General features: G+C 40.8%; 1 protein-coding gene across 1 annotated transcript in view; it reads right to left on the bottom strand.

Moving 5' to 3' along the window:
* The window catches only part of Csmd1 (CUB and Sushi multiple domains 1), a 1,292,092-nt gene that overhangs the window by 1,231,977 nt on the left and 38,128 nt on the right, over positions 1–21,987 (bottom strand). The window contains exon 2 of the mRNA XM_005373917.1: positions 18,277–18,493. Coding sequence (XP_005373974.1) covers positions 18,277–18,493 — 217 coding nt within the window. The remainder of the gene's footprint in view (positions 1–18,276; positions 18,494–21,987) is intronic.

The raw sequence follows: 21,987 nt of genomic DNA, 5'->3' as shown, positions 1-21,987 counted from the left end.
GAAAGACACAGGGTCTAAGAGGAAGCAACAGTCACCGTGGGCACCTGGCTCCACTGCGCTGGCCAACACCCACTGCTCACTCTGGGGAGGGTATGTGGCCCTGTCCACCATCAAAGGCTGAGGACCATCCCTGCCCCGGATGCCAGCATACACCTGCTCCAAGCCACCAGGTTTTTCCAAAGGAAAAGGTTAGTGATGGATTCTTTTAAGTCTTCCGGGTTTGCTCATTCTTTTCTGCTATTTTTAAAGTACAGTAAATTAGAAACTCATTGTGGATACTAATAATATAAGAGCCGTTTTCAATGTTTATTCAAAGGAGCTTTATTTTTATTTTCTTTTACCTGAGAGATATTAATACTCCAAAAGTTGTTTCCTAATTTGTTTTCAAACTTTTATTAATTGATGATAGTTGAAGATTATTTTAGAAATAATAGATGTTATGATGCTACAAACTTTTTAAAAGAATTTGAAGCATGTTTAAAAGTTCCTATGGAAACTAAGGAAACGCTTTTTATTATCACCGCCTAAAATTTTGCCATTTTGATTAATTTGAGCTATTGCTCACACTCCTATATACATGGGAAGATATAAATAAAAATGTCAGTATCAAGGCTACCTCTTTAAGTTAATACATCATACTGGATCCTACTTTTATGCTATTCCACCTTGTAATTTGAATATTTTTGTAAATTTTTTAAGTTTGTAAACTATATCAAAAGGAAGGTGAAGAAAGTCATATTTGTATTTGTTTTTGGGTCAGTATTGTAAGATAATCGTACAAATGTGAGTGTCTTGTATTACATTTTTGCCTTGCAAACTCTGACTACTATATTTATATAGTAAAGATGCATTGCCAGTCATCTTTCTCAAAATATTCCTTCTGACTTTGGACACACTTATCCCATTGTTCTTGCCACTTCTTAAGCAGTTCTGGAAGCCTCTTTCATGAGTGTCTTGAGCAGCACTGTCCTGCCCGCTCAAATGTCCTGAAAGAATTGAAAACATTTACCTCTGACAGTCATTTTGACTTTGCGGGGAGCAGGAAGTCACAAGGTTCCAGGTCCAAAGAATAAGGTGAATGAAGATACAATAATATCTTTCAGGAACCTGACTTTTATTAGATGGCATCAGATATCAACATTCACTGTGATATTTTATGACACCTCTTAAAGACATCCAGGAAAGAGTTCTTCCAGAACTGCTTCAGAAAGTGGCAAAAACAAAGGGATAAGAATATCAGAAACCAGAAGGAATATTTTTTGAGGACTTAATGGTAATGTGTCTTTTATTGTGATTATGTTGATTTAAACATTCTTCATGCATTTTCATCATCCCTCCTATTTTAAAATAGGATCCTGGTTTCAGAATGACCTCACTGTGGTCTCAGGACACGGTACTCGGCCAATCCTGGGTGTAGGTGCCACTCTGCAGGTCTACAACGGCCTCAAAGGTCACCTGGTCTTGGCTCAAAGGTCCTCCCTTTGTGAGTCTACGTCCCCCCAGCTATGCTTGACCTGAGCATTCAAACTCCCTGCCTCTATCAGGAAGACGGCTGGGCCTCGCTGTCCCCACAGGCTTACTCCCTGTCTCCTCGTGAGGGTGATCGTTGCCCAAGGCCAAAGCACTTCCTGTCTTCTGCTCCTCACTTTGTCTCAGAGGCTGGATGGTGCCTTGGATCCAGGTCATGATCAATAAAAACAAACAAAATTCGTAATTAAATGAACAATGCAGTGATTTTAAAAAAAAAATTTAGTAGCTACTTAAAAGGATAAAATTTTTCTTCCTCAGCTTTTTGTCCTGCAGTAAATCACTCAGGAAAATCTCAATGGTAACTGATCACTACCATGTTAAATTGGATTTTTGTTTGTTTGCTTAAAATGTCAATTTGTCAAGTGTCAAGTGAAGTATTCCTGTCCGCCTCCAAGAAAACAAAGTAAACAAGCCAAGCAGACCATCAGCCACCCGCGGGCCTGCTTTATGTGGCTCAGTAACTCCTCCATTCGCAGAGGCCTGACCCTTCCAACCCAGACCCTTCCGTTCATGTATTCAGGGCTACTACTAAGGCTCAGCAACAGCAGGAAACTATGCAAGCTCAGCTTGCTCTAGAAATGACTTCCCAGGTATCTGAGGTGCAGGATTCTGGGGTACAAATATATACATATTTTAGTAGGCAAGCAAAAGTGGGCAAGGCTTCTCTATTGCATTTACTTCCCTAACACTTAATTTGTATTCTTGATGGAGAACCAGCCAAGGAGCATGAAGAGTAGATTTTCCTTCAATTTCATCAACATTTATTTCCGTCTTCTTTCTCTTCCATAGGCTTCTCTCAAGTCCAGTGGAGTTTTCCATGTTTTGCTGAGCTTCATACGAAGAAGCACTGCCTTGGGAAGGAGTTCAGTTATTTGCAAGAGTTTAATCAGGCATGAATGTGGCTAAATGAGTAGGTCTAAAATGCAGTTTACGCTTGCTCTTATTTTCAACACTGAGAGAAATTAATACAATTACCTTTCTAGAACACTGGGGATATCCCACACGTATTTCTGGGGATATGACACATGTATTTCTGGGGCTATCCCAAATGTATTTCTGACTTCATTATTCAGTGTAAAAGACACAAGTTCTCCTGTCTTAACTTAGTATTAGTTCCCAACACTTAAATTCAAGATGTATATGGAATAGATTAGAATATACTCTTCACAAAATAAACCAGGGGAAAAAATTGATACTTTAGAGCTGGGTGTGGTAGCGCACTCCTGTAATCCTATCCCTCAGGAAACTGAGGCAGGAGGATCGTTGCAAGTTCAAGACCAGCCTGGGCTACAAAGTGAGCTCAAGGCCAGTCTGAACTGCATAGCAAGACCCTGTCTCAAAAAGACCAAAAAAAAAAAAAAAAAAAGAAAAGAAAAGAAAAGAAAATTGATACTGTATTTCTAGCAGAGACAGTACCAGCTTCAGTAATACCAGGAGGAGATTAAAATAATGCAATTCCCTTTCAAAAAGGATTTCCCTGTTCTCCGCTCTGCTCAGGCATTTCTTCCCAGTAGGAATGCCAAACAAATACTAAACGACAAACACTCTCATTGGCTATGACTAGTCCTTTGTCCTGAATTCTATTCCTGAGTAATGAAGGGATTTTTCTCTGGTTTACGTTGGGAATGTGGAGGAGAGTGAGGAACAGCTGCATTGCTAGGTTTCTGTAGATTATGGTTACATTTCAGGGCTGTTAAACACAGGGAAGGACTAAACCTGAGGGTATATAACATGTTCACAATGAACATCTCAGGGATTAGAGATACACAGCATCAGGACTGGTAACAGTTGTGAGTCAGGACCTGTCTTTGCTTCTGTGGAGCAATGGTCTCAGACATCCTGTGAGCCATCACGACGGCCAGGTGCTGCATGTGGAGCCGATACCAAGCAGAACACCCTCGGGGCTGAATACCGAAAGCTGAGGTAAGAAATCCCAGCCGCACTAAGTTCTGGTGCCTCGCCCGAGCACTCGCGGTCTCTGTGCTCTGTGCACCGGACAGGCCCAGCGTCCTCTGCGGTGGCTCCCTGCGTGCACAGAATTCCAGCTGCCACTGGGGCAGCAGCAGATATGTCCCTTACAGAAAAGCCTGGGAACACTGTGTTTGTCCCTTGATTTAATAACATATTTTCTGTCCTTTTCAGGAGGAAGTTCTTAGCCAGGATGGCCCTAAATTTAAGGCAGTCATTTAATTTCGCACAGACTAATTGCTTATAAGTATATCAACTTATCAGAAACTGGAGTTGTTGGCTTTATTTTAAGACAAAAAGAGCAAAAATATCACTAGTGCATCCATCACAACTGGAAGTTAAACAGTGCTAATACCATCATTGTTGTGAGCAGAGTACCCTGCCGGAAGTGCAAATGGAACATAACTGTGAACATGTGCATAAAATTTATTTCATATACACAATTCATTATGATCATTAATTACAATATATTATATATATTGTATTATATATTGTATATTAACGTATTATACAATTAATGCACTGTATATTAATATTATATATATTAATGATAATATATTAATGAGAATATATAATATTATCAATGATAATATATAATATTATCATTAATAATATTTTAATGATATATAATATAATGAATATATAATATATTCATTATAATCATTAATTACAATTATAATCATTAATTCATTATAAACATTAATTGCAATTCATTATAATCATCTAGGTGAGTTACATCCTTATCAGTAAAGTAAGGGGAGCTGTTATTAATGTTATATTTATTGAATTACATCATTACTTACCAGAGTGCATACCTTTCTACGTAGATACTTCTCTATTCTGTTTGGTATTCAGGAAGGAGCAATTTTTGACAAAATGCCAAATTGTTTCAAAAATTGACTTCTGAATATAATTAAATATGATAATAACAAAAGTTCAATGTGAAAGTCTATCCTGTTCTAAGAGTATGCATGTGTCTGTATGCATACATGATACACATGTATTTATTTTATAAAACCATATTCTCTAATCATGTATGTGAATATATAGAGTTATATGCATGTGATATATCAGTAAAATAGATACATATATTCTCACTTTAGGAATGAGGACTTTGAACTTGAGAAAATTAAATTGTCTTTCTAGAGTCTAAAATTTAGTAAATGATCATTGGTGATACTTTCTTCTATTTAAGAATAGCTCAAGTATGGAAAAGGTACCTTAAGCTGAAAATTCAAAAAAACAAAACATGTTTCAATAACTATAAAGAGTAAAAATTATACAAAACGTACTTTCTGCCTATAATAGAATTAAATGAGGTGACAATAGCAATAAGATCACAGAAAAAATTCTAATCTATTAAATCATACATCATTCTTTGCAATACTTCATAGGTCAAAATGCAATCATAAGAGAAATTAGAATGTACTATAAACTAAATTGCTACATATTGAAATGTAGTTAAAAAAGAATTAGAAGGAAAATATAAATACTCCCTACCATAAAATAAAACCAGAAAGCTAAGTCAATGACCACACATTGCACTTGAATTGCAAGAAAAAGAATAAAATACAAACCAGTAGGAAAGGGTATAACAGAAAGAAAAAATTCAATGGAAATAACTAATTGAAAGGTAATAATGACCACTGGCTTTTAGAAAATCAAGAAAATTGATAGAATCCTGTCCAGAAAACTACAACAAAAGGAAAAATATGAATCATAATATCAAAAATGAAAAATCAATGATTTCTACTAATTCTGATCTGAAAAGGATCTAAAACACTATTAATAACTCCCTATAAGCATGCTTTTATACTTTAGTTAGTGAATGCTTATAGTACGTGATGATTACACTCCTCATGAGGAGTTGGTATATGTACATATCAGAGATCAAATAGACAATTTTAAAAAATAATTCCAGTATTGACGCCAGATGAAATAACGAGCCTGAACAGCCCAATATCTAGAAAAACAAGTTAAAGTTTTAAAAAATTCCCAAAATAAGACTCCAGATTGTGGCCTTTGTTAAATTTTGTTGATTTGATCATTCCAAAATTAATTGAACATTTTTTAGATATAGAAGAAAAGGAATGTTTTTATTAATTTATTTTAATTTACAATCTCCCTTGTAGCAAAGCCTAAAAAAATATTATCGAGTCAATTATAATCAAACTCCCCTAACGTACATAGGCATAAAAATTCTTCATGAAATAGAGCAAGCAAAGCCCAATAATCTATTAAAAGCAGTATCTTCTGATTAAGTAGACATTATTCTAGAGTGCAAGATTTAATTATCATTAAAAGGTCAATTTATCTTTGTAATAAAACATGAGTAGAAAAAAGAAGAAAAAGATACCACAATTTCAACTGACACAGTAAAAATATTGGACAAAATTAAATATTTATTTGTAATACCACACTCAGCAAGCTACTAATTGGCTCAGAAATATAAAGGACATGGAGAAGAAACTTGCGATCAACAACCTGTCATTTTCCAGTCAGTCAGGAGACAGGGGCTTCACCAGTCATTTCAACAGGGAGAATTTAGTACAAAGAGTAACTGGCTAGTGAAGGCCCAGCTACAAAGCGGGACAGAGAGATCCTAATAACAAAGAAATAGAAGATTTGGGAGCAGCTATGGCCTTCAAAGCTGAGGCAGAACACCCAAACAAGCCCCGCTGTGTGGCTGACTCAGAGGTGTCTGGGAGCATGTTAGTCATCTTCCCAGCACTCCTGACACGACACACACCACTCGCTAAGGGAAGGAAGGGTTCACGCAGCTCGTGTTTCAGGGTCTCCGTACAGTCAGCTGGGCCACACCAGATACGTCGTGGAGGAAGAGCTTGGTGGGGCAAAGTTGCTCAGCGCATGGTGGCCAGGAACAAGAGCGGGGAGCATGTCACAGAGGAGGGGGCTGGGGCCAGATGCAGGAGTCCAGGTCGCACCCCCGGCCCACCCAACTGGGGTGTGCTTTAGCAGTCTGCTGGGCGTTGCTCAACAGCACTAAGAGGAGATGACAGGTCAGGCTAACAGTCACACGGAGCCAGTCTCCTGCGCTCACTGGGCAGAGGAGGGGACTCTCTCCGGGGCTCAACATTTCAGAGCTGTCAGTACAGAAGTGTCAGCTTGAGTCTTCAAGGTCCTCTACCCAGCTGCCCCTGGGCTGCCAGCCGCACCCTGAAGATGGCTGTCACGGAGTGCTCCGCACCCTGGGCCCCAAGCGCTGCCCCTGCTGAGAATGCCAGCAGTGCCGCTGGCTGATAAGCCCTGAGCAGAGGACGTGCTGCACCCAGTGTCAGAGCAGGGGAGGAAGCCGGGCTGGGAGGGCACCACCGCGCCTACACACTGGACGTCAGATGGCTTTGAAGAGAGCACTCCGCCCACTGTGGTCAGAAGGCAGGGGGGTCTCCCCATCGTCTGTGCACTGAAGGTTCTGGGCACGTGAACAAAGAAAGAAATAGAGAGGAACAGGGGCAAAAGCTCCCCCTCTGCAGATCACATGACGGTTTACGTGAACGACGCAAAGGAACCTCGAAAAAGCTGCTAGGACTAACTGAGGGCAGGAGAGGCAGCGAATTCCAGGCTACGATGAAAGAGCAATTAAATTGTGTATCACCCAAAATCAGGGCGCACAAAGGAAAAGCTGCTGACCGGACTTTGTTGCTTAAAATATAACACTGAAGGGTAAATCTTTGAGAAATTACCTCTAGCACACATTTCCACAAAAGAAATTGTATTCCAAATATTTAGAGAATTCGTAACTCAAGTCAAACATCCTTGTGAAAATTTAAGATTTTAACAGATACTCAAAGGGAAGATACTGAAATGACCAATTGTGGGGAAACAGTTACTTATATTATTAGTCTTTAGTGATGAGCAAATTAAAATCACAATAATATAGTACTCTACAGTGCAGGCAACAGAATAACTAAAAATAAATACAGACAAAGACAGGGAGCCACTGGAATTCACCACAGAGGGGGGAGTGTGAGAGACGTGATAGCCATTTCAGAAGTCAGCATTACCCATCTGACCCACCCAGTTCACACTGAAGTATTTCTGCAAGAGTAATTACATAAACTGCCCATACAAATACTGGAATAAAAATGACCACTGGTACTTTATTTCTAAGAGCAAAATTCTGGGAGTAAAACAACGATGACAAATTCTCATCAACAAGTGGAAAACCGCTGTGGTATATCCATTCATGTGGAATTCTGCTTGATAAAAGCAGTACACTATTGTTACATGCAGCAATAAAGAGGAATCATTCCTAGTGAAAGGAGTTAATAAAAATACATAATTTAACTTGTATAAAATTCTACAAATGTGAATTCATCTGTGGTGACAGAAAATATACTGATGGTGGCCTGGTGGTAGGAAGACACAGATTACAAGTACAGCAGGAAAATTTTGTGGCAGATAAGAAATTTTATACTCATCATGGTGATGTGGCTATTATGTTACAATTCATCAAATTTCACTTTTTCTATATATTTGCATAACTGGTTATTAACTAAGTGTAAAATGTGTCATTTAATGGTTTGTCAACTGAGTTTCTTTTCTTTTTTTCTTTTTTGAGACAGGGTCCCAAATTCGAGGCAATCCTCCTGCCTCAGCCTCCCAGGTACTCAATTGAGTTTCAGAATGGTTATCTAGCTCTGTATGCAGAACTTTAGAATCTATCCTCTGTAAGTTGGACTCATTATGGGCCAGAGTTCTGCCTCTGGGAATCAAAACTGAAATTGTGCAAAAACACTTGTCAAGTCATATACTAAGAGTGAGACCAACTTTCTTCACGTACGGAGACCAATTGCAACACGTAAGTATAGTACAGGTACATCAAGCCACACCACAGGGGAGGGACTGGGGAAGTGCTCTGTTTGAGGAGGACTCTTCTATGATCTCAACTGGAAAAAAGAAGTAAACAAGCCCTAGAAAGAGCCAAGCTCCTCTGAGGCCAGGGTTGCTGGAAATGCCTCTTCTGAGCACTCTGAAACTGCCAGCATATGAGGCTGACCAGACTGCAGTCAGTGATGATTAACTCTGGGTCAGAGGTGATGAAAGGCTGCCACCACAATGTTAATCCCCTGCGCCTGCACCAGAGTTTGGAAGGAGGGATTTCACACTGTGGAGACTCCCTGGAAAGAGGGATTTCACACCGTGGAGACTCCCTGCTGCCTCTGGACCACGTCAGATGCAGAACACTGGATGGGGTCCACTTTCCTTCCTAGCAACTGCGGGGTGGGGGGCAGCAGCTGTTCGGCTCACGTGGAGCAGGGCTGGGGAGCTCACCGCCCTCTCTGCCTCTTGCCTCACACCTGCCAGCTTCCCCACCAGTTCTCTCTGCCACAGGACAGTGAGCCCTGGAGATCTGGAGCTGTGTCTGGCCACGGGACTGGGACCCTCCAGCTGAAATCACACTCATCTCACCCTTTCAGGGGGCATTCAATTGGGCAGAGATGAATTATGGTAGTGGTGCTTTGCTCATTTGAAAACTTAAATGTAATCTTGCTAGATAATAGCAGCTTTCCTAAGTGAGCTACTCAAACAGGTGAGTTTCTGATGATGATATTGTTTGCTCAGTTGTTGTTTCCACATTGATAACGTGAGACAACGTGACTCCTCGAAGGGTCCCTTTGAGGGAACTCTCAGCTGCCTGGGTCACAACAGTGGGCAGTGATTGGAACAGAGTGATGCAGGACTGTGTGACTGCAAGGGGGGGAAAGGCCCTTGGCTGCCGGACGGGAGCATGGATCCGGTGCACAGCTCCCACTGTCGACCGCATCTCACCGTGCTCTGCCGGAGTGCTGCCCTCCCCTCACTGCCGCAGAAGGACAGCGCCTCGTTCCACGACTGCTCTTTCCTGCACTCTGCAAGCCTGGTCAGCCAGTCCTTTCTTGGCCCCTCATGGCGGCTTCTCCCAGGTAGCCAGTACCCTCAGTCCTGCAACTGTGTGCTGCCCTGCTGCAGAGTATGCACTGGAGTAAAGTGATGAGAGTCCCGGGGTGCACAGAGTCCCCGAAGAACAACCCATCAGCGCTCATCGATCTTACAAAGGATGGATGATATTTTCTCCTAAATCATGGAATGCATTATCCTGCTACCTCTTTAAAAGCCTCACAGAGTAGTAAATTACAATGTAAAGATTAAATGATGCTTCCAATATCACTGTGTCAGCAATATCCATTGCACTTGACAGGACTCTGATCTTGGACTGTGTCTTTGATTTTAACAAGCACATTTCATGACTGCAGTAGGAGCAAATATTCACAAGCACCCCACCATTATCAACTATAAATATCCCATGTCCTCTCCAGCTCACCAGTCAAAGGTAGGATTGGTCTGACTCTAGGAGATTGCAAAAGTAAGTAAGGACAAAAGTTCTATCACGTATATCAAAGATTTGCTCAGTAGAAACACATAATTTAAACTTAAACATTTCCTGTTTGTTGCATGGACACAAGCTACAAAAGCCATTTAACCTAAGCAAGGAATGCAGTGATTTTCCGTATTGTAACAAACATGGGCTTGGGACATTTTTCATAGAGCTATCATGGACTGATCATGTCTCATATTATGGTCAGAGAAAAGTGCGTTGGAGGACCTAGATAGAGACAGGATAAATTGACCCAGAATCTCCATTACGGAGGCAGTTTCAGAAGGCTTTGGGAGGGCAAGGCTTTCTTCAGCTCGATTTTCTTCTTTTGGCTGAAAGGTTATGGCTGGCAGTGCGAAACACTCGTGTGTATTATTTCTGCTTACTGTTATTCTCCCACTGAAATTGGACACACACCCTATTGATGGCGGAACTGTTTCCTCCAAACTCAGAGCCAGCCACACATTTTTTAATGCTAGTAGTTTCGAAAGGAAAAAGGAACCGATGTTGGTGACACAGTGTATGGAAGTAAGTAGTCATCGAACAATAGCCATAACTCTGTCTTCCATTTGAGAGTTTAGTGTGAGATCAATACAAGCTTTGAGCTTGGGAAGTTGGGCTGGAAATAAGGTTCAGAGAGAAAATCATCTGATCTCAAGGTGAAGGTAAGAAAGAGGCTGACAAGAGCACAGAGTCAAGAAAGTCTACTTGTCAGGGCCCACCGGGCAGGGTGAGGGCAGCTAGGGCTCAGGTCTGTCAGCAGAAGTGACCATGGCTGCCCCAAGCAAAGATCTGATGGACTAATCTCTGATTTCTCATGCCCGAGCAGTGAGCAGAGTTCTGATTTCTTGTGAATACTTCTGGTTCTGACAAGGAGACATATAAGCCAGAAGAACACACAGCTTAGCATTTGCCTTTTTGATGAATTTTAGGCAGAAACAACATCTATTACACTTGTATGTCCAGGAATTGTGAGGTGTATTTATTAAGGAAAAGCAGGAATTGTTTCATAATCTAAAAATCATATTTAGTTTTAAATTTTGTGAATTAAAATAGTAGGCTTTTGAATATAGAATTCATCCTTTTCAAAAGTATTTTCTTTTGGGGGGGCACAAGTATTTTCTATATAGCTAACATATTTATTCAATTACAGTCCATTTGCTGCATTGCAAATGCTTAGCTACAGCAATAGAATTTGCCATTCAAACACTGAAAACCTGAGGAGGAAAAAAGGTAAATCTTAAACTTAAAATCAAATTATTAAGCCCAAAATATAAATTAAGAGCAAAATAGAAGATAGGCAATAGGAAACAGGGAGAGAGATCTTTTGCAGAAAGGAAAGGGACCGGGAGAGGGAGGGAGGGGAGCAAAGAGAATGAAAGACGTTTTATGTCCCTGTATCAGCACCCCACGGTAAGTGTGATTATTACATACTGTAAACGTGCACCAATAAAAACCAAAGTTATGAGATGGTCTGGCCAGCTATATAGAGCTCATTTCTGAGCAGGGAAATTGTAGCAAACAAGGCTATTTATAGCTTATTAATGATTATTTATGTGGGCAGTTTCTCAGCTATTTCAACAGACTTTTTTATCCTCCAAAGCATTTATTTCTTCTCAAGTGTTTATTCAGTTTACTAAATTGCATTCATAGGGTTTTAAAGACAGAGTCAGATTGCAAAGGTCATGGCAGATTTCCCTGTCTAGACCTTCATTTTCGTTCTTTAACGAACTGTTTTTACAGATCCATTACCTGAAAAAGCATAAGTCAATTGATGTCTTACTGATTTCTTGACACTTTCTTTTCACAGAAACCCAGAACAAAAGAATGATGGTGTTGTATTTCCTTCTGATACTATAAAAATGAAATCTGATACTATAAAGGTGAAACCGGATTATGCCTAGGACAGGAAAGCCCACTTCTCCGCTCCTGGGATCTTGGGGCTCCCTCACTACCTCTGGTCCCTTACACCGGCCATGCATCCTCACAGCACCTTGACCCCGCCTCTGGGGAGCCGCTAGCCTCAGCTTCTTCTAGTTCCTCCATCACTGAAGCTCGGGAGGGGAAACAGTGCAGGTGAATACAGGTCCCGTAAGGACACGGCGCATCACGTGTGGCCAAGCAGAGGTCTCAGCCTTGTCATTCTGACTTTTTATGACGGGTGGTTCTTCACCTCATGTGTCTGGCCTGTGCAGTGTGGAAGACTGACTAACATCTCTGGATGTAGCAACTAGTAGCACTCTCTCCACAGCATGAGACCCAGAAATGTCCCAGGAACGGCCTAGCATCCACTCCCCCAGAGACACACTGGTGTAAGTGTAGATGGGCATATGGGAAAGAGGCGAAGGGAGGAAGAGGGAGAGACAGAGGAGCCCAGGAGCGTCAGAGACAGAACACATGCCAAGAAGAGAAGAACATTCCTCCCTCATCCCTGGCCAGCTGGAAACAATAAACTAGCCTACCATTTTGGGACTGCAGCAACATTTACCTGATAAGTTACAGGGGCAGGCAGAACGTGCCCCAGGAGCAGATTCCACGCCTTCACAGAGTTTCTCTCAGTCCAGCTGCAATCACAGAATGTGGTGCAGTGATTGCAAGCCCTGGATCCCGAGCCCCGGCACCACCAGCAGCTCCATGGTGGTGCCCTATTATGAGGCATTATCCACCATTACTTCAGAAAGAATAAAACCTGGAGAGAAGTTTGGCAGTCTGCCACTGTTGGTTTTTAAATGAAAAAAAGTTCAGGGTATTTCTTCATATCAACAAGGAATATCCCATTCATTATCTTTAATGATACATCATATCTTATGGCTATTACACTGAACTAGGGTCTACTTAGAGATATTTAGATATAATAATTTTTATGGTTTATATCTAGATGTCACCCAAAACCTCTCGCACCCATATGGGGCTTTGGGAGGTGACTGGGCTGTGGGTGTGTGATGCTCAGCAGTGGATAAGTCCCCAGTGAGTTTAGAGCTAAATGTGATGCTGGCAGTAAGGCCTGGTAAGAAGAGGGCGGGTCGCAGGTAGGAAGAAGCTGGCCTGGCAGGGCCCATCTCCCCGCTCTTCCTTGATCTCCCTGCTTTCTGTCTGCCCTGCCATGGACTGTTTCTCCTCCACCAGGCCCTCCTGCCTCGGAGGAAGCTGACTACAGAGGGTAACCACTGTAAGCTGTGAGCTAAAACAAACCTTTCCTCCTCCGCATCGTAAGTGTCCTGGGTTTTGTCCTCTCAATGAGGAAGTAGCTCAGACAGTAATATAAATATGAATATATACAGGGCTCTTAATTTGAGAAAAACTTCTATCAAAAATGGCCACAATTTAATGTCCAGGATATGAAGGCATTTGTCCAGTGTCCTCAAAAATTCTGAGTTCTAAAAGTTTAGGGGCTGGGGATTTAGCTCAGTGGCAAAGCGACTGCCTGGCAAGCGCAAGGTTGTGAGTTTGATTCCTGGTACTGGAAAAAAAATAAAAATAAAAAAAAATAAAAGTTTGTAAATTTTGCCATCAGAACAGTAAGCTATTTTATGACATTGTTGCTTTACTTTGCTCTTACTATACTTGTCACAAATTTCTTTTACTTGTCATCTTTGTTCATATTGTATGTTTTTAATTGAATAATTTACTTTGTTTTCTTGTAGTTTTAGAAGTGTATATTTAAAATTAAGAAACCATCTCTGCTTTTCATACCTATCATAAGTATTGTTTCTCAATTTCCCAGTTGTTTTTGAATTTCAAATTTAGAGAAGTCAAATTTTTAACTCACATATAATTCCTAAATTGCATTACTAAAAAGACAAAATTTAGTTTTAGTATTTTCTCCATATATTAAATCTATTATCCCAATGAAGATTAAAAGGTTTATAAATTTTACTTCTATCTCCAAGTTTCAGGGTCCAAATCCAAAAGACACTTTTGTCTGGTGAAAACGGAGTCATTTTGCAAATAGTTTGGCTGCAGTCTTCCTCCTTCGCAGCTTCTGAAAATCTGCATGCCTTTCCTGAAGTTCACATTTTCTGAATGAACTCTCAGAGGAGAGCAGCTACTCCAACATTTTCCCCACGTATGTAGTAATGAATTCTTTAAATTTTACTGTCTTCCTGTTAACAGTGTTACTACTTCACAGTGGCCAAGATATGGAAATAAAACATCAGTTCCTGGCTTGAGTAGAGCCTACTGCCCCTAAATGAGAAGGCTTGATCAGAATTCAAACACGTGAAAACTTGCTGGTGGGTTTACAAACAAAGCACTCACTATGTCCCTTGAAGGCTTTAGTATGTATCTTCAGCATTTTGTATTACTAGTAGTGTAATATTCTTGTTAACAAATAAAGTTTAGTGGATACATGAATGCATTCATGTCATTTCTCTCAACCCAGGCTTTATGTTAAAATCCCTTAGGGGAGGAAAGGATTATAGAATCATCCTTAGTGCCAATATCATCTTGGAATTTCTGAATCTCTGTCACCCCCAATAAATGTTAACAGCCAAAATACGGAGAGAATAAACAAACAAACCCTCAAAATTACCCAATAGTTACTGAGCTTGCTGATTAGTTGCTAATTTAAATCATACATTGACAAAACAAATTTAGAAGTTGTATCTAAGAAAACTGTTTTATTTCACCATCCTACAGTGTGTAAATAGAGGAGTCACCTCCCTCTGCTTTTGCTGGCTGGACACACCGGTCACTCTTACAGCACTGACTGCATGACCATTCAGATGTTACCAGATGTCAGAGTCTGAATCTGGTATTGGCTTGAGGCTGGAGTCCAACATGGCGGCTTGACACATGCTCCACCCCATGATTACTGGAGCCTCCACTGTGGTGTTTGTCACCAGCCCAGCTGAAATCCACATTGCAGTTTGGTTCGTGTCTGACTGTTGATCCACAGAGGGCTTCCTGGGGACCTCACGGAGACAGTGGGAAGGGACCACAGCATTTCAGCACAGCCGCACCTCTCCCCTGGTATGATCACCAGGCACTTGAGACTCTTTCCTAAGCATCATCAGATATAATTAATATTCTGCTTATTCAAATACATTATTGCCATTTTGAAGGAAAGGAAAATCTGTAATACTTTAACAACATGTACTTGTGATTCCTTGATTGCAATGATCCTATCACTTTCATCTCTAACCTCTTCATTATCATCATTGCAGAAAATTATGAGTCATCTTGTAAGAGTGAGGGGCCGAGAAAGTTGAGAGAACTGCCAAAGCAATTTTCCTCACATTTCACAATAATCAGGAAATAATGTATCTTGATTGTCTGCATTTTTTGAATACAATTTTCCTTTGCAGGTCCACTTTTCTTCACGTTTTCAGTTGCTAATGGGATTTATTTTCAAACTTCAATATAATGTTATCACAGCTGGAAATTGATGTCAACTTCAATTACTCTCTGATTTGTGACAAAAAAATAGTACTTCAAAGACCATGTGCTAGATATCAGTCACCCCATGGGACAATTACCTCACCCTCTCCAGGGGAGGGTGCAGGGGAGAAGTGGAAGATTAAAATTTGGGATTTCATGGCAGTGTGATTATGGAGATTTGAGAAGCAAGAGACAGTGCATTGCCACAGAAGGTCAGGGATTTTATAATTAGCAGTAATTGCTCATAAAACTCACTGAGCAACTATGGATCTCATTTCAGAGAATTCAATTATCACATTTTTATTTCTAATTTTGAGGGATTTTTTTCTTGTACATAACAAGAGAAACCTTGTTTAAGTCTCCAGATTAAAAATTGATGTATTGATGGGGAACAAATCATATAAGGGTGCATCTGTTGAAAAAAAAGAATAAAGGAAGATAATGACATGAATTGTGCATTCACTTTAAATATTTTTCATGTGGAGTAAATAATACATTGACTGATTAATGTTCAAATTATAATGAAACAATCAGTAATTCTAAGGTACAAATTCTAGGGGTTTTTTGTTGGGGATTAAATGTACATGTTAAGTTTCTTGAGGAAAACTCCTGTGGCAGTTAAACAAAATAAATTTCTGCATAATGAACTGCTCAGGCTGCTCACACCATCATTAGTTTTAGTCAGGGCATGTTTTGGGCCACTACCAAGAGCCTCCATGCAGTAACAGAACAGCAGCAGGTCTTGAGAGCTCTGAGTAATAACCTTCCTGACAGCAGTGTCCACATCAATCCCTACAACAAAGTGTCCGTCTTTTGATTACAGAGCTATTTTAAGTGTTGTTAGTTGGTTGCGTTTGAGAAACAAACAACTGTTCCAAGATATAACTTTAGGGGACTGGGAAATGAATAACATGAGAGTTCTCCCCTTCCCAGTTAATTAGAATCTGAACTTGATGCTGTGTATAACCACTTTGTCCACACATTGTTGATGCATTTTGGAAGGATAAACAGTTTCCTGTGCATTTTTCACTGACATTACTCACATCTCTATTTTTACACTACTGTTTTTAAAAACTTTATGTTAGTAAAGCCCCACAGCACTTAGTAGTCATTGGGGAAATCATGGCCTATGTTTTGCCTATTTGTATGACACCTCGTGCAGCCCCAACAGTTACAGGTATCCATAGAACGGTAGTTCAGACAGGCATTTCAAGCATGAAGGCAGGAGGAGAAACTACACCAGTCAACGTGAAGATGAAAGCTTCACTCTAACTTACAAACAAGCCACAGACAGAAATGAGACGTGTCGGTCTCTATCTCAGAGGAAGAGTTTCAGGAAAGGGAGTGATTCAGCGTAACCCAGTGGCAATTCCTATCCTCCTCTCTCTTTCACTCAAAGTATCTAAGTGAATACTGCTCTTTGGAACCTGGAAACAAACCCCAAGGAGTCTAATTGTTCTATCCTTAACTTCTCCATTGTTGCTCCTACAATAATCATCAACAAGCTATGGTGCCACGCTCTGGACTTCAGAGTCACTAACATAAAAATGACCTCAATATCACCCTAAGAGGATAAACATTGCAGAAAGACAAGTAATCAATCAAATCACTACATAAGATAAGTTTGTTGTACACGCAGGGATTAAGCAAATGGGAATATTAACAGAAAAGAGAAGTATTTTATGAATATATATTTACTACCTGCTTTTTAATAGAAAGAGAAATAATATTAATACAGAGTCACTTTTGTAGATATTGAAATGAACTGGATTCTCTAATATAGTTTTTGGCCATAATTCTGCATTTTTCATTAGCTCGCGTTGGTATTTCAATACATTGCTATGTCCCAGGAAAAGCAGCACTTGCAACGGAAACCCAGCCAAAGGACCAAAATCGAGACAAGCACGGCTGATGAGAAAGCGTCACAAATGGAGACCCTTGTTCAAACACCCAAGAGGAAGACCCTAGATGCGAAACAGAGAAGGAAATCTCCCTGACTCAGCAATCTTAGATGTCACACAATATATGATGTTTGGAAAAATGTTTCAAAGACAATACAGATCTTTTAGGTGACCCTCTCAAAATAGAGATGTTTTATATTTAAAAGCACATAAATGCTAATAAAATATTTGAAACCATATTCTCATTTTAATTCCACAAAATAGTAAATAAACTATGATCTTTGTGTCTGCTTCCATCAGCCTTAGCATCCATACCACACAGTCTCTAAGGAGACTTCTGTCTACTATCAGCTTTTGTAAAATCCTCCAGATGTTGGACACAATCTCTAATAAATGCAGAATTTTTAAACCAGAGGCAAAGGCTTTGTTTGCCATATATAAACGTATTTGAATATACTCATCAATGGTTTTTAAAAATCTGACTTGTTTGAAAGGAGTATTCCTATTTCATTTGTAAAAAAAAAATATATAGTATATATATATATATATATATATATATATATATACTATATTTTTTTCTGTTGACAAATGAAAAATGTAATTTAACTTCAACCCAGAAAATATTTTTATTTCTTTAATGGTGAAAAGTACAGATCAGAAGAGTAAACCCACACTGAAGAGAATATACTATTCATTTCCAAAGTTCTGCCAAGACTGGAAAATTCTTTAATGCTCTTTCCACCCACTTCCTGTTCTTCTGACTGAATATATTCTCAGGCAACACAGAGATTCTTTATTTTGTTGTGCGAACTGAATGCCTGCATTTGTCTTGGTGATTTTCCCCTGAAATTCACAGTTGCTTAAAAACAATGTGGCTTAAAACTTTATTCAAATTACCTTGAGAGTGCTGTTTTAAAGATCTTGAGAAAATTGCTCTATGTAAGTGAAGTCAGTGATTGCTTTCAAGAAGTTTTTAAGTACAGAAAAATGTGCGATCTTTGATACAAATCTCCACCATTCATAGTAACTTGATTTTTTCCTGATAGCGAAGCTCTGACATTATCCCACCCGTACTCAGAACCAGCGAGCCCTGGACTGCAGCGCAGGGCGGTACTCTACCTCACTTTCAGGTTGCCCTGCTGCGGCTGCCCGTCGTACACGGACAGGATGTCGAAGTCCTCCTCCAGCGCGAAGGTGTGGAAGGACAGCTGGATCCGGTTGCGCTCCCCGGTGACGATGATCCACGTGCAGTTGGCGTAGTTGGGGTAGCCGTGAGGAAAGCCCGGGCTCTCGATTGTGCCATTGGGGCCCTGGACCAAGCCCCCGCAGTTCTGACCTGCGAGAGAGCACAGAACACAGCCTATTATTCCACTGTCCACAGGCTGCCATCTCGTACAATTTTCCAACCATTCTGATCAAGTTCCAGACTGACTCAGGCGCAGTTCTCAGGTATGGACATGGAACATGGAATGTTAGGTTGCATTCTCCTGAAGCAGTGCTGAAGGGTGGACAGGGAACGGGATAAAAGAGGCGACGTGAAGCAGGTAGAAGGACACCTGGGAGCTTGCATTAGAAGCCAGGGGGCGAGACAAGATAATCTAAGTGACCCTCAAATGAAAGAGAAGGCCAACACCCCGAAAACATAAGGACAGCACGACTATGAGGTTCCCCTTTCTTGCCTACGTGGGCCTACGAGACTGAGGCCAAAGACAGCAGGGTAGAAGGAAGTGTCAGAAGGGTGGGAGGAAGCATTCACTCAGCACCGGCCCACAGCGTTCTGGCCTTTCCTGGGGTTGGAAGTTACCCACACAGCACACACCTGGCTCACCCTCCAGCCGCCCTCCCTTGGGCAGGAGGTTAGAATGACTGAACCTTTCGGGTCCACCAGGTAAAGGGCAATGAAGGTCTCGGCACCATGAGCCACCGCGTGTAAGTCAGGGAAGCCGCGGGGACTGGCGCTGCTCGAGGCCTCTGTCCCCGGGTTCTGGGCAACCTTCAGCCCTCAGCCCTGGTGAGCAGCTCCGGAGGGCAGCCTCCCTTTGTAAACTGTGGCTTGGGCTGCCTTCAAGGGTCCTCTGGTGACGGGAGGTCCTCCTGGAGATGGGAATGAGCATGCGCTGGACCGGCCAGCCCTGGGTACACACCCGCGTCCTCCTTCCCAGCCCGCCCAGGTCCTCTCCTGCTGCTTCTTCTGCTTCACTGGCCTGCCTGGCTCACTGTTCCCTGCTTCCAACTCCACTTGCTCCTGCCCAGGACCACAGACTGCTTCACACACCCCACCTGCTCTCTGCCTGTGACCACAGCCTGCCCGGCACACCTCACCTGACGTCCTCCCATGCCCACAGCCCTGGATCAGCCTGCAGTGCCTCGCTAACTTGGTCCCTGGGCATTTAACGTTTTTCTCTTCCTTTCCCTCTAACCCTCTGCCTCCCCTGACTATGTGGAGGGATGGATGAACTCAATAAGACAGAGCAGACACTAAGGTCAGACAGTTACAGCAGATGCTTCTAGCTGCCCTTGTGCAAGCATGGTCACCCTTTCTACTGGAAACGTGACCTTCAGTGAGGGTAGGGACAATTCCTCTCCCAACCCCCACCAGCTGGGAAGCTCCTGGAAGCTCTGTAGCCTCTCCTTCCTTCCCACTTCAGCCTTTTCCTGCCAATATGTTCGAAATATGTGTAAACGTTTTGACACTAAGAATGTAAAGAAAGGAGTGAAGGGCCCTGGACATGTTCAGAGTATTGCTCATAGTGTAAGAAGTATTATCCCACCTTTCATTTTTTGCAAACAAAAAACTATTTCCAATTGCATTTTATCCTTAAAACTATACACATTAGTAGGTCCCAGTGAGCTCAAATGTTTCACAGTAATATCAAATGCTTGTGGGAGTTTGCTAAATCTTAATAAAAAAGTTTAATGAAAGGGATTTATGAGTTTAAAACCAATAAACTAATAAGAAACTCATTTTCCACAGAATTTAAATCTAACAATAACACTGCAACAAGTAGATATTAAAGCTGTGGGGATTTTGAAAGATCTTTGAAGAAAGCAGATTTCTAGTTTATCTAGTATTTCTTCACAGTAAATAAAAAATGAAAATTTGATTATACTTCAGAGGAAAGAAAAACAAATTCAGTGGGAGATTATCAGACATTAAGGTTTCTCCAGGGAAGAGCAGCTAGTCTGTGTTCAGGGTGAGCCAGTCTTTACAATGCCTTTTGCAGACAGAGCCTGATTTGATTGGTAGACAGACCTTCCCACAGACCCGTTAAGAGATTAGGGAGCTGCTGAAAGTTCCTAGGAAGTGACTCTCTTCCTTGGCTGCACTTTGAAATCAACAAAGGAGTTCTTAAGTTTCTATGCCTAAGATAGATTCTGATGTATCTGGTCTGGGCCAGGAATATCCAAGACAGCCTTGAAAAAGAATAGAACCGGAGATCTTAACACCATCTATTGGTGCATCTGATTGTAAAGCAACAGTCATTAATGCAGGGCTTGATTGCTGTCAGCCAAATTAAAGAACCAACAGCACCAAAGAGAAGTCCAAAGACCCACTCAGATTCAGATACCAGATTCACAACAAAGCCACTGCCGTGCAATGGAAGGAGTTCAGGCTTTTCAACTCGCTGTCCCAGGCCAACTGGAAACCAAGTGGAAATAAATCTTACTTCCAAATTCACGGGATATATAAAGATCAATCCAGCTGAGATGTAGATGAGCATGCACACATGAAATAATAATGCTTCCATGAGAAAACAACCCAAAAATCCTTGTTGTGTGTGCAAACATTTAAAATTTGACACAAGCAAAAATAATAAATCAATGATTTGCAAAAAAAAACCAAAAGAGATCCTTTTGCAATACATGTATTAAAAAAATAACATCTACACAAAGTAATGGATAAACCTCATTGCTTCAGTAAACTTTTCTTTAGTAAGAGAAAGGGGACAGGGTGGGAAAACACAATAGTGATCGAACGATGTCGAATTGTTTTAGTGTTGTTTTGCTTTTGTCTTTGTCGTTATTTTGTTACTATTTTCTCTTTAAAATGAAAATGAAGGTGTAGAATCAGAAAGGGAAATATTGATGTACAGATCATGACATGGACCCTCTGAAATCTGCCCTGCTCTGGTGGCCCTTCCCAGCACTAGAGCTGTAAAAGAAATCCCAGCATTTTCTACTGAACACACCAAAAATTAATGCCTTCCTTCACTTCCCTCTGTAGAAGCTATCACCCTGTCCTGCCTCTCTTGAGCGGTTCTTGGACTTTACCCAATAGTACTGACTGGAGTCACTCGGGTCAATGATAGTATTCTGAACCCTAATATTAAATTGAAAAAATTATTAATAATCACTTTGAAATTATGGATCTCAACAACATTACCTATAAAATGTTCACAAAAGCAATGACTTAGACAATTCATAATTATTCTCCAAATGTGTACTTCAAAGATGTAAAGTGTTTATAGTTGATGAGCACAAGTGACTTATAGTCTTGTCTTTACTGATACTAGAATTTAACTCAAGTGATATTTTTATTATGTCTATTGGTAAAATTTATATATACATGTTGGTCACATTCATCACAGGAAATTTGTACCTGTGCATGATACATCCTGATTCCTCTGTTTTTCCTACTCACCTCCCCTCCCTTCAACCTCTCTTCCCCTCCTTATTCACAGAGATTTGTTCCCATTTTATCTTCCTTTCCTCATTTTGTTTTTCCTCCCTTTCCCCCTCCCCATCCCAAGTGTAATATGTTACTATATATTATGAAGTTTACTTCAACCAAATCAAGTATTTCAATTAAATAAATTCATAGATAAATGC

The sequence above is a fragment of the Chinchilla lanigera genome, unplaced genomic scaffold (genome assembly GCF_000276665.1).
Source record: "Chinchilla lanigera isolate Chin_1 unplaced genomic scaffold, ChiLan1.0 scaffold00002, whole genome shotgun sequence".
Classification (NCBI taxonomy): Eukaryota; Metazoa; Chordata; class Mammalia; order Rodentia; family Chinchillidae; genus Chinchilla; species Chinchilla lanigera.
Note: the sequence above shows the minus strand (reverse complement) of the source record. Positions and strands in the feature narration are given on the sequence as shown.